The following is a 13,388-nucleotide window of genomic DNA, read 5'->3' as shown; positions in this document are numbered from 1 at the left end:
TATATATATATATATATATATATATATATATATATATATATATATATATATATATATATATATATATATATATATATATATATATATATATATATAATATATATATATATATATATATATATATATATATATATATATATATATATATATATTATATATATATATATATATATATATATATATATATATATATATATATATATATATATATATATATATATATATATATATATATATGTGTATACTAGCTGTATTACCCGGCTTCGCTCAGTGTTTATAATATAAACCGCTTAAACATGACTAAGCTAATTTAATTAAAAAAAAAAAAAAAAAAAAAAAATCAAAAAAAAAAAATCAAAATTTTTTTTTTAAAAAATTAATTTTTTTTTGCCTTCTAGGGCTTCGCCCTCGGCACCCCCCTGAGCCTTTGCCTTCTAGGGCTTCGCCCCTCCACGCCCCATGAGCAATTGCCGTTTAGGGCTTCGCCCCCATGATCAGTTGCCTTTTAGGGCTTCGCCCCTCCGCGCCCCCATGATTCAAAGCCGTCTAGGGCTTCGCCCCCCTTAGTTAATGCCTTTTAGGGCTTCGCCCCCCGCGCCCCCAAGATTAATTGCCGTTTAGGGCTTCGCCCCCCTTAGTTAATGCCTTTTAGGGCTTCGCCCCTCCGCACCCCCATGATTAAATGCCGTCTAGGGCTTCGCCCCCCCTAGTTAATGCCTTTTAGGGCTTCGCCCCCCGCGCCCCCAAGATTAATTGCCGTTTAGGGCTTCGCCCCCCTTAGCTAATGCCTTTTAGGGCTTCGCCCCTCCGCGCCCCCATGATTAACTGCCGTTTAGGGCTTCGCCCCCCTTAACTAATGCCTTTTGGGGCTTCGCCCCTCCGCACCCTCATGATTAAATGCCGTCTAGGGCTTCGCCCCCATGATCAGTTGCCGATAAGGGCTTCGCCCCTCCACGTCCCCATGGTTAAATGCCGTCTAGGGCTTCGCCCCCATGATCAGTTGCCTTTTAGGGCTTCGCCCCTCCGCGCCCCCATGATTAACTGCCGTTTAGGGCTTCGCCCCCCTTAACTAATGCCTTTTGGGGCTTCGCCCCTCCGCACCCTCATGATTAAATGCCGTCTAGGGCTTCGCCCCCATGATCAGTTGCCGATAAGGGCTTCGCCCCTCCACGTCCCCATGGTTAATTGCCGTCTAGGGCTTCGCCCCCATTATCAGTTGCCTTTTAGGGCTTCGCCCCTCCACGCCCCCATTATTAAATGCCGTTTAGGGCTTCGCCCCCCATAATTAATGCCTTTTGGGGCTTCGCCCCTCCGCACCCTCATGATTAAATGCCGCCTAGGGCTTCGCCCCCCTTAGTTAATGCCTATTAGGGCTTCGCCCCTCCGCGCCCCCATGATTAAATGCCGTCAAGGGCTTCGCCCCCATGATCAGTTGCCGTTTAGGGCTTCGCCTCATAAGGCTGCGCCCCATGGGGCTTCGCCCCATGAGGCTGCGCCCCCTTCGGGGCCCCATGAGGCTGCGCCCCCTTCGGGGCCCCATGGGGCTGCGCCCCCTTCGGGGCCTCATGCGGCTAAGCTCCATAAGGCGGCGCCCCATAAGGCGGCGCCCCATAAGGCGGCGCCCCATAAGGCAGCGCCCCATAAGGCGGCGCCCTATATGGCGGCGCCCCATAAGGCTGCGCCCCATAAGACAGCGCCCCATAAGGCTGCGCCCCATAAGGCGGCGCCCCATAAGGCAGCGCCCCATAAGGCGGCGCCCCATGAGGCTGCGCCCCCCTGCGCCCCATGAGGCTGCGCCCCCTTTGGGGCCCAATGAGGCTGCACCCCCTTCGGGGCCCCATGAGGCTGCGCCCCCTTTGGGGCCCCATGGGGCTGCGCCCCATGAGGCTGCGCCCCCTTCGGGGCCGCATGCGGCTAAGCTCCATAAGGCGGCGCCCCATAAGACTGCGCCCCATAAGACAGCGCCCCATAAGGCTACGCCCCATGAGGCTGCGCCCCCTGCGCCCCCTTCGGGGCCCCATGGGGCTACGCCCCATGAGGCTGCGCCCCCTTTGGGGCCCCATGGGGCTGCGCCCCATGAGGCTGCGCCCCCTTCGGGGCCCCATGTGGCTAAGCTCCATAAGGCGGCGCCCCATAAGGCGGCGCCCCATAAGGCGGCGCCCCATAAGGCTGCGCCCCATAAGACAGCGCCCCATAAGGCTGCGCCCCATAAGGTTGCGCCCCATAAGGCTGCGGCCGATAAGGCTGTGCCCCATAAAGCTGCGCCCCCTTTTGAGCCCCATGGGGCTGCGCCCCATGAGGCTGCGCCCTCCGGGCCCCCTTCGGGGCCCCACGGGGCTGCGCCCCTTGTGGCGCCCCTAGCGGGGCCCCATGAAGCTACTCGCCTTGCGCCCCCACGGGGGTGAATCCATTGAAACGAAAAAAACAAATCGGCGCCCATGGATCGAAAAAAAAAAAATCGAATCACGTGTTCGATGACGTCACCGATCTACGGACGATGACGACGACGACGACGACCAAGGATATTTACATACAAAGTCTCTTTCCAAATTATAGATTAGATAGATAACACTAATGTTTGGTGTATGTATGTGCCAGTGCGTGTTTGGGTGGTGGAAACAACACGTTAGATTATTTTTTTTTGCGTAGGGGGCGCAGCCAGATGGGGCACAGCCCCCATGGGCCCCGCCGAAGGTGGCATAGCCCCCATAGGGCCCCGCCGAAGGGGGAACAGCCCCCATTAGGCCCATATCGGGGGGGCCGCTCCTAATAAAATAAATAAATATATTTTTATATATATATATATATATTTTTTTTTTTTTATACACCCTGGGCAAAGCCGGGTAATAAAACTAATATTATATATTCGGGAAAAATGGTATCTTGGCTGATCCAAAAATTATTAGTCGGTGATAACTGATATTCCAACTTGTCCGGCATGTAACGAAGAAATGCGACTTCGCATCCGAAGCGATCGGCAGTATTTAGAGTATCGATGTGGAAAAAGAGGGTCGAATCCACATGACAGAACGAAACCAATTTCAAAAAATTCCTGGTTCCACAACGCCAAAGTGAATTCTCTATATATGTCGCGTTAGTGCAGGGTGATTCTAAAGTTTAGCCCAATTTTGGCATAGTGATATTACAGAGTAGTTCCAAGTCGTCACTATGGCTAAACAAAAAAAAAAAAGAATAAAGTATACAATAAGATGAAAATAAAATAAAACAGTTAAAGACAAAATAAGCATATGTAAATATAAAAAAATGTAATAATAGAACATGTTACGACCCCAAATTAAACCAGATCATTATATTTAAGATCAAACGAACCCAAATTAATAGAATTCCGGTTGAGGAGCAACAGGCGACGAAACCATTAAATTGATACGTGCCCCCAGTGAGGAGAAAAATTGCGGTATCTAATATATTTGAGTTGGCGGGAACATTGAAGCTCAATTCAGCAAGAATTTGAGGATTGCTTATGTATGAAACTCAACATTTTTTAAACCCTTAAGCAAATCCTTAATATGCCGTCCAAAATCGAAATTTGCGCAAAATAAAATTTATAAATTGTTGCGTAAAAAATGATGGTCTTCAAATCCTAGCAGAATTGAGATCCAATGTTCCCAGGCAACTCAGGTACATTAACATTACTTCTCCTGTGGCATGTACCCATGTTTATTTTGTTCTATATCATGTTTTATTTTGCATTCATACTTATTGTATACTGTGGCGGCTCGCTATACGACATGGTCGAGTTTGGTTACCTTCCTGCGAGTGGGGACCAACTCGGCTGGGTTCGGAGAGCGGCTACTCACTCTGCCTTCAGCTGTCATAAATAAAACACGTGCATTAACATGCCAGTCGTCTCATTCGTTCATCCCCCATAATACCTTTTGTTGTTTAACCATAGTGACGATTTGGAGCTATTCTGTAATGTTAATATGGCAAAATTATAAATAAAATAAAAATAAATACCAGCACAAAATAAAGTTGGACGTTTAGAATTCTATTTTATGCACAAATGATAAATTTATAAACGATCGTCAATTCTACGCTGCATGGTTTTTTTGCAATGGGGCACATCTCCCCTTGAATGATATTGAAGGGAATTTGCTAGTATTTTTATAAACATTCAAAATACTCACATATGTAGCTTCAGAAAAATATTCAATCGAAAATTTACATGAAGACACAAACTGAAATAAGTAGGACTTTCTCGTTTAAAAATTGATGACTTGTAGATATGCATATCAGTATAGCTTCAATATGTATACTGATGTTAATAAAATGTGACTTGTTTCATGTATATAAATACTTCACATGTCTTAATTTTGCACATAAATATTTTAAAGTCGAGTCATTAATAGCAAATTCAGCGGAAAGCAACTTTTCCTGACCCAAGGCTGCAACTCTAAATCATTCCATATCTTCTTGGGGATTCAAATTCCCATGATTTTTATCTTTATTGCTTATTTTTTGTTAAATATAATATTTGGTAGCTAGGAAATGCATAAAAAGAATTTTTCTTAAAAAATAAATTTATTTAATTGAAATTTAAAGACAATAAGTTTATAAAATACAAAATCAATTAATGGTAGGCATAAAGCCCCAAGGATCTCTATTATTTTCGAGAACACCCAGTGAGGATTCCCCTATTTTGTGTAGTACCTCACGTAGTTTATGTTTGGAAAATAATGAATAAAGTTTACGGTTTTCTGATGATAGTATTTCAGAAAGCCTGATAGCTTCAACATGACCTTCAATATTTCCACTCTGTAAAACTTTCAAAAGTAGCAAGACAATTTCAGGAATGCACAGTTTCCGAAGTGAAAGCAATTGTTTATCTCTATCGATGAATTCTTCAGAATCAGGTTTGAGAGAAGACTCATCAGATATATCGTCGACCAACCAACCTTGGGGAAATAATAGTACATTATAAAGCAGTTGCTTTGTATGACGAGCTTGATGCAAACCAGTTGCCGCCCATTGCTCTTGCTGCAACTGAATCTGAGCTTTGATCTGTTCGTGATGAACTTTATCTGTGAATGAGCATTCGGGTAACAAGGGCTCAGGGCTTCTGGGTCTTCCTCCAACGTGTTGTCTGTACCAAGTTGCGAAGCCGTTGATAGCCTCGAGATATGCCTTTAAACATAAATGTTCTCGTAGCATGTTTGACGTGCTAGGCAAATGTTGTGCAATTGTACTGGTTGGATAAAACTGGGTGAGGCGACTGAGAACGGTAGTTGCTGAATCAACATCGCCTTTGAATATTAAAATACGAATTATACAATTATTCATCGCGACAGCATCGCATATTTGAGTATCATAGAACGAAAGCCACTCTAGAGAACTCGTCACTCGTATAATTAATTTCTGAATTTTTTCACTGCTTTCGTTATTGAATGATATATCTTTTACAGGGGCGCTGGAAGGATTTTCTTTCAGCACTTTAATTGCATGTCGTACAGTTTCCACGGCAGCGGCTTGTACATTTAACCCAGCTCGTGTGCCAGCTTCTACCACTCGGTGTCTGTCATCAGTTGCCTCAATGTGCCACATAAGTTCTGAATATAATTGAATTTGTAATTTAGTAGGAAGTGAGACTGTATAATGAGCGATAAGTTCAGGTGACACAGTAAATCCGTCTACATTTTCAATTAATTTTTGGACATAAACCTTTAGTATTTCATCACTGACATCGCGAATGGGATCTTTACCAATTTGGCGAAGTATAAGAACGAGATGGGCAAGGAATCTTATCAAATTATGATTTACATCGTTAATCCACAATGAAGCCTGGTGAAGGAGAGAATCACTTTCCTCCAAAATGAGATGACGTTGAATTTCTTGATAGTGCGTTTCAGATTTGTCTTTAAATAAAGCTTTAACGTTGCCAAAAATCTGATGTATCGACAGTTCCGGTGGTTGTTCCAGTTTATCCAGCATGTCTTGAACTACATCATCTGATGAGACAGCTGCTGCACTCAAGTGTTCCCGTAGATGTTGATCTACTCTATTTTCAATTTGAATGCGCAAATGCGCCCACAGCAGATCTTCCCAATTATCATGGCATAATGGCAAAACTGAAGATAGATGACCACTTAGTATTCCGAGTGTGGCTTTGAAATGAGCATTTTCTTCTGTGCTTTTAAGATATTGCATACAACACCATTTCCACAAGTCTCTATTTTGGTTACCGATTATAGGATATTTGGAATCGATCTGTGGAGCGTCTGGATAATCCAACAGTCGGTGGCCTTGTAAAATTATACTTCTCCACATCTGCCCCGAGTCGACACATAGCGTAATGGATTCTTCGAACCGTCCACACCGAATCTCTTTAAAGATTCTACGGCATAAGTTATCGTCGTCTTGTTGATCTAAAGCGTGCAGGCTTTTCTTTTGTCTTCGGGGAGCGTCTGGATCCATAGCCGTGATAAGTTTTGCAGTCCGGTTCGAATCAAATAAACTTTCTCCATTCAACAAGTGATGTAAAGTGTTTTCCCAATGTAAAGAACCTCCTAGACGAGCAGCGGGCGGCATAGCCATATCTCTATAGGCGGAGCAAGCTTCCAACCAATCGATGACTAGCTGCATGCGGCGGATGTCACGACTCTCGTGGAAGTAGGAAGCAATCAATCTCTTAGGGGACAGTGCATCGTCTTCAGTAAGAATTGGAGCTGGTGGTGGATTTTCAGATGGTGTATCTGTGAGTAAAGCGTGTAGTAATCTCCAAGTGTCGGCTTCTTCTGAAAGCCACGCATTGTGTGAATCGAATCGCTGCCAGGCGTCGAGCCTATCCAGGGCATCAGTGCATGCGTGAGAAAACCGTAAGAGAGTTTCCAGGGCACTTACGGGAGCTCCTGATTGGGTGATTTCGAAGAATACTTCTGTGAGATCTAGCGGATGCGGCTGAGAACGAGTTTCGTGTTGGTGTATGGAAAGTCCCAGTAGTGTGGTGTCATTGAGAGTTCGATCAGCCCTGGCGTTTCCCACCAGCGAGTGAAGTTCCTGAGCTCCTAATGTCACCGATAAGTCAAAATCGCGTCGCAGTCGCTGGACTGCACGCTCTGATACCGACATATCGTACGTCAACTTGACACTTTGACGGCCGGCTTCAACCGTCAACGCGCCAAATCTAACCTCTAAACACGACCTAATACTGCATTATACAGCCATATCGAAAAATTTATATTTTGATTACTCTCGATTTGGTAATTATTTTGCAAAAGGATAAAAGTCCACATATAGATACGTCAGTTACATTTAACTTGCCTACATCTTTCCTTATTAGGAGAAAAATTGTAGTTATCGGTCACTTATGTTGAAATAATTTTATTATCGCCAATTGACGGTAAATTAATAAATTACTAAGAGGTGAATGGGATCATCGTCATAGGTTCGGTGATTATTCCGCACAATGCGATCTCGCACACTTCACTAAAATCTCGATCACGGAACATCTGGCACCCGAAAATTTCATTCATCGAGACTTACATACACGCAAACTCGAGTGCAAGATATACCGTATTCCCGATTTTCATGGAAATGATTGTCATGTGCGCGATCGAAGTACGAAATAATCGGTTTTCCATCGTTAAATGCACAAAAGACATTTATTTTACGTGTAAATTTAAGTCGCCAACAATCTTACATAGTATGCCTAATAATTATGATTTCCTCATCAGTCTTTAAATAAGTATTTTTTAATAAATTATCTCGATAACTTGATAATGCAATAGCATATAAATGTATAACACTGTATAAATGCCCATTATCCATAAAAATATGTATATTTTTCGTTTCATCTCACCAAATGAGTAGACTTACGAACTACTCTTTTTTTTTAACTTTATTCGGATTAGTTCTTTTAGAACGATAAAATTAAATCAATTAAACTCTGGAATATTTTACCTCAACATTGTGCTTATTTTAAGTGAATGAACACATGTGCGAAATTAAGTGAGAATTAGACCACGTATAAATGAAACAAGTAATTGTAAAAATATTGTATATGAAAATATATTTATATACTTATAAAAAATATATACCAATATCAAAATACGAAGACAATTTCAACAACTTAGAAAAGTAAAAACATTTTAACAATAAAAAAAGGCAACGATTTAAAATTTTGAAAAACAAACAGATAACAAGAAAAATTTAAATTGGGAAATAAATTTTTATGCGAATTATACTAAGTTTATTAATTTAACACTTATTATTGACCATATATGTAGAATAAGATACCATATAGAACCACCAATGTAAGATAATAATCAAAATATCTACTATGTAGAAATGAATATTTGTTTGCTATGCAAATATAGTTTTTAATATAGAACTAGACACTTGATATAATATTTCATGATATTCTAACTTTAGACCGCAAGCCTGTCTGAGCAATGCCAGGCAATTCGACTTGTGATTTATATTACGGGCAATTTTTTAAATTACACATAAGTCGGATAAAACATCTCCGAATCCGTAATCGGTTCAGTATTATATTTGTTATATTGAGATTTACCACCGGTCTTCTGAATTAAAATTATCTTTTCAATTGAGATACTATGAGACACAGATTTACACATATCGTAAATAGTTAATGCAGCTACAGTAACAGCAGTCAAAGCCTCCATCTCTACACCAGTTTGTCCAGCACAGTGAGCATCAGCGAAAATCAAAATTTGAGTTTCATTCAATACTAATTTTATGTTGACACTGGATAAGGCAATGTTGTGACACAGGGGAATGATATCTGATGTGCGTTTGGCAGCCATTATTCCAGCTATTTGCGCAACAGTCAGTACATCACCTTTCTTTATTTCATTATCTGCGATTAATTTTATAATACGGGCGCCAACTGTAACTATTCCTTTGGCTTTTGCTGTTCTATTAGTGATTTTTTTTTCGCCTACATCCACCATATTCGCTCGTCCAGTCTCGTCGACATGACTTAATTTATCATGGACGTCAGAAGAATAGGTTCTCACAAATGTTTTGTAATTATTTGGAAATTTAATTAAATTGCGGCCAGTCAATGTGATGGGTGATTTTATTTGGTATCTATTTGTATGTTTTAAACTATCACGTTGAAGAAATTTGTGACGGAGCATATCTGTAAGATATAAAATAATAGATTAACGGTATTATTATACAAAATAATATAAATAAATGTTACAGAAAGTTAAGGTGAGATTGCATGATATTATGGCATGATTTAGAGGGAAAATAATTTGTAACTTCCATTCTAAATTACATATATACAATAGCGTTGACAACAGTAGTGCACATATTATTGGGTTAATAATTGTATATTTGGTACATATAATATGAAGCATTTAAAAAACAAACAGTGAGAAGAAAAGCAGTAATGGCTGTATGATATGTGGGTTGATTATGTGCAACGTGCAAAGTTTTTATTGCAGTACGTACATATTTTAAAATTGTCCTATCCCCCAATAAGAATCATAGGTCGATTTTCCATATGAGATAGATTCAGCATGCCTAAAAACATATCATTCTAGGTAGCAAGTATGCACTACTAATATTTGCAAGCATAATCAACAAATAAATATCCGCAACATAAAAAATCGGACGCGCTTTCTTTGAATGTTTCGTTTTATTATGGAGTTACATAATAAAAAGCAAAAGCGTGAAAAAAAATTACAACGATTTTGTTAATCACAGTATTGTACATATGTGTGAAATAAAACATTTGAATCACCTGCATGCTGTTTATTTTTTCTTCTAATCGCGGCGCCAATTAAACAGTTCAAATCATCATCGCTGATGTTGCTTCGTAGTGCATCACGCAAGCTTACTTCAGCATTGCCAAAGAGACAAACCTAAAGAATATTTAAATCAAACTTATACCGTTAAAAGCATGTACTATAAAATATTTAAAAAAATCTATATGCAAAACTTACTTTAAGATTACCATCAGCCGTGAGTCTTATTCTATTGCAAGACCCACAAAAGTGTTCCGACATTGATGATATGAAACCAACTTGTCCCTTGAAACCGGGAACATGCCAAGCCTGAAATACAAAGTATATACTTCAGTACGATCTTCATTGAATTATGATTATTTCAAAATATATATATCTCAACCTTCGATGTATCATTAGGACCGTTTGGTAAAGGGGTGAAGTTCGGCCAGCGCGATTTAATAGTATCGACCATGGTTTTGTAACTGACCATTTTATCATCTTTCCAACTATTGCCACTGAACGGCATATATTCAATGAATCTGTAAACAAAACTTTAATTATAAAAATGTATTGCTTAGTTAAAATGAGTTTATTTAATCGAAAGTCTACCTAACGTCAGCAGAATGATTTTCAGTAAACTCAACGAAATCGCAAATTTCATCATCGTTGAAGTCTGAAAATAAATAAAACGATAATTTCACACATATTTAGATGAATGTGAACAGCATCGACGCTTAAAAATTGATAAGATATAATCTAACACTCCAAATGATGTGATAATATTTTCTCAAATCATACATCGATTAACATTACGGTGCAAGATTTTGAATTTTGTATTTCTACACCGGTTTGTGCAAAACGTGTTAATTACAACGGAAAATGATGGGAAGCTAACCTTTCATAACGACGCAGTTTATTTTCACAGGATTGTATCCTAATTGTTTAGCTAAATGTATACCAGCCATGGCTCTCTCGAAACCCTGAAAATGCATACATATTTTTAAATAAAATAAATAAAGAAGCATACATCGTACGTATTAAAATAAAGTAAAAATACCTTTCTCCTAGTCATCAGTTCGTACTTATTTGGTTTCAACGTGTCGAGAGAAATGTTTATTATATCGAGACCAGCTTTTTGCAAAGATGGCAATTGCCTTGTAAGAGTCAGACCATTTGTAGTCATTGCGACAGTTTCCAATCCTTGTAATGATTTCAAACGTTCTAAAATTCATATCAAGGTAAATAATAATATTCGAAATAAAACCATATAAAATAAAAGATAGTATTCAAGTTATATTCATTAACAATACAATATAGTATAGATTACCAATAATTTGAACAATGTCCCGTCGAACCGTTGGTTCTCCACCAGTCAATCTAATTTTATTTACACCCTGCTTTACGAATACATCGGCCAATTTGATAATTTCATCAGTCGATAATAAATCATCTCTTTTAGTCAACGGTACACCTTCAGACGGCATACAATATTTACCTTCATATTTGAAAAAAATAATACACGTATTAGTAGATTTCGAACACAAATTTCAAAGGCATAAATCATGTCGGTTGGTTTCAATGGTCAAAACGACTAATTGGAAAAAGGTCAAAACGGTCAACTTCAATCAATATCCCGTAATTGTACAAAGAATTAACTTTTCAAGGATATCTCAATGAGATGAGTACATATAAAATGCATTGTGTATATGCATACATGCCTGTATGTATGTACATATATACATAATCGCCTTGAAAGACTTTTATAAAAAAAAAATACAAGGTGATGTAATGATGATTTTTTGAATATGAACAAAACTTTTGTTACTACCTTTGTAGATACATTTTTTACAGTAAGAAATCGTTTATTTTATTTTTTTCAAAGGCTTTTTTTAATAAACATATTTTCAGTTGAATATAACTTTTTACTGTCAAGTCAAATTGTATTGGTAATTAATAAGGCAACAGCTATAATTTGACGAGAGAAATTCGCAACTAACGAGGGTATAATTTATCCACATAATAAGTGCTATTACGCTAGTGCGCAATCTTGAAAACAAGTATTTACGTATGTACCTATAGATATTGTCGTTGTATTTGTACTTACATCTTAGATTACATTTTTCTGAAAGCGAGATGCGCAGATATGTATGTCGACGGCCGAAAAGGTCCGTCAAAGGGTCCAGAGGTTGTATCCTCTCCTGTAATGAAGCAGAATATAAAATCAATCGTTCAAAGGAAATGAATACATATAATTGAGAAGAAAAGTTTACGTTGGGAATCGACGAGGGGTTCGAGAGGACCGGAGTGTGTAGGGGGCGAAGGGGGGGTCCCACTTGCAGGGGCGGCGCCACGCTCTTCCATAGCACACCCGATTTCAAGGTTGACACTCGAACACGCATCGTCACCGTGCGCGACCGAATGACATTACCATCTGATCAAGACTGGCATTAGTAAACGCACTGTGCCAAATAGCTTTGAAACTTTCAAACTTATCTAAAATAGATTTACAACGACCAGATCCATTAGAAAAAACATGCTTTGTTTTATCTAATTTATACCTGTTTGGAACCTAGATTTACTGAAATTATCATTTTTGTTGATTTATCATATTCATTACTAAAACTTAAAGAAAGTGTTTTATTGTAATCTTTTACATATACATACATATGTATGTATTAACTATTGCCAATTTTTTTATCATATGTGAATGTTTATAAAATATGAAACACCACAAAAATACGGGTCTACCTCAGGGGCCCGAATGTGAAACGCCCGAAAACGCAAATATCGGAAGGCAAAGATCGAAAATCGAAAGATCTTAAGTCAAAAGATCAAAAAAAAGGGTGCATGGTAAACGGTGCACACTCACTTAATTTGCGCGAGTAGGATACAACAGGAAAAGCCTGTTCCTCTTGTTCCTGTTGTATCCTACTCGCGCAAATTAAGTGAGTGTGCACCGTTTACCATGCACCCTTTTTTTTATCTTTCGACTTAAGATCTTTCGATTTTCGATCTTTGCCTTCCGATATTTGCGTTTTCGGGCGTTTCACATTCGGGCCCGTGACGGAGACCGCAAAAATACAAATAGTGGTTGAATAATTGTCTTAGAAAGCTTTATTATAATTTGTAAAGCTTTTATAGCTCTTTTTTGTCATGTAACGCGGTGGAACAGCGTTCCGGCACATTTTTGTCATGGTATTTTTGATGTCTCAAAAGTAATTAGACAAAACAATGTTCACGAGTACATAATGACAATCCATATTTATATAATTTGTCAAAATAGCAAAATTTGGCATAGAAAAAGCTACTTTAAAGTTTTTATTCAAATGATATTTGAATATTTTCTTCAATAAAAAGCTTGACAAGAAATAAGTTCAGGCACATTTAAAATAAAAAGCCCTGCTTATAAATAGTAATAATAAAAAAACTATAGTCGTTGGCTATGCTAAGACAATTGGTTAATTAAAGATAAGTAATAAAAATCCTGAAACATATCTGAATACTTTTTGTGTCTTATATGGTTTTTTTATTTACTATCAAATAAATTTTTAAATTAGCTTGATAGCTAAAATATATATAAATAAATAAATAACTGATGTTAAATATATAAGGGGCGGCGTTCGGGCACAATAGTGAACCATGTTTTGTGCTTTATGCACAAAAAATGGTTCA

The 13,388-nt window shown here is 38.8% G+C and overlaps 2 protein-coding genes across 3 annotated transcripts; both read right to left on the bottom strand.

Moving 5' to 3' along the window:
- Positions 1 to 4,537: 4,537 nt before the first annotated feature.
- Nup107 (nuclear pore complex protein Nup107) lies at positions 4,538 to 7,155 on the bottom strand. Its single transcript, XM_077438196.1, has one exon. The coding sequence runs from the start codon at positions 7,084 to 7,086 to the stop codon at positions 4,588 to 4,590; it is 2,499 nt and encodes an 832-aa protein (XP_077294322.1). The 5' UTR covers positions 7,087 to 7,155; the 3' UTR covers positions 4,538 to 4,587.
- Positions 7,156 to 8,002: 847 nt separating this feature from the next.
- On the bottom strand, positions 8,003 to 12,211 carry Mocs1 (Molybdenum cofactor synthesis 1). Of its 2 annotated transcripts, XM_077437385.1 has the most exons (11): positions 11,987 to 12,211; positions 11,821 to 11,914; positions 11,044 to 11,211; positions 10,774 to 10,937; positions 10,612 to 10,696; positions 10,326 to 10,389; positions 10,117 to 10,255; positions 9,933 to 10,043; positions 9,731 to 9,851; positions 9,439 to 9,510; positions 8,003 to 9,121 (listed from the first exon to the last, which is right to left on the bottom strand). In XM_077437385.1, exons 1-10 carry the CDS (start codon positions 12,113 to 12,115, stop codon positions 9,455 to 9,457), a joined length of 1,131 nt encoding a protein of 376 aa, XP_077293511.1. In that variant the 5' UTR covers positions 12,116 to 12,211; the 3' UTR covers positions 8,003 to 9,121; positions 9,439 to 9,454. The 2 variants fall into 2 exon arrangements, with proteins under 2 accessions (XP_077293511.1, XP_077293510.1); XM_077437384.1 differs by lacking the exon at positions 9,439 to 9,510 and having other exon boundaries at positions 11,987 to 12,160.
- Positions 12,212 to 13,388: the final 1,177 nt, after the last annotated feature.

Source organism: Arctopsyche grandis, chromosome 9 (genome assembly GCF_051622035.1).
Source record: "Arctopsyche grandis isolate Sample6627 chromosome 9, ASM5162203v2, whole genome shotgun sequence".
Lineage (NCBI taxonomy): Eukaryota > Metazoa > Arthropoda > Insecta > Trichoptera > Hydropsychidae > Arctopsyche > Arctopsyche grandis.
Note: the sequence above shows the minus strand (reverse complement) of the source record. Positions and strands in the feature narration are given on the sequence as shown.

Coding starts and splice junctions, on each gene's coding strand:
- Nup107 (XM_077438196.1), bottom strand. CDS start 7,086: ATGTCGGTATCAGAGCGTGCAGTCCAGCGACTGCGACGCGATTTTGAC.
- Mocs1 (XM_077437384.1), bottom strand. CDS start 12,115: ATGCGTGTTCGAGTGTCAACCTTGAAATCGGGTGTGCTATGGAAGAGC. Junction 11,915..11,986: donor ACCCCTCGTCGATTCCCAAC/GTAAACTTTTCT, acceptor GCTTCATTACAG/GAGAGGATACAACCTCTGGA. Junction 10,390..10,611: donor AAACTGCGTCGTTATGAAAG/GTTAGCTTCCCA, acceptor ATTTATTTTCAG/ACTTCAACGATGATGAAATT.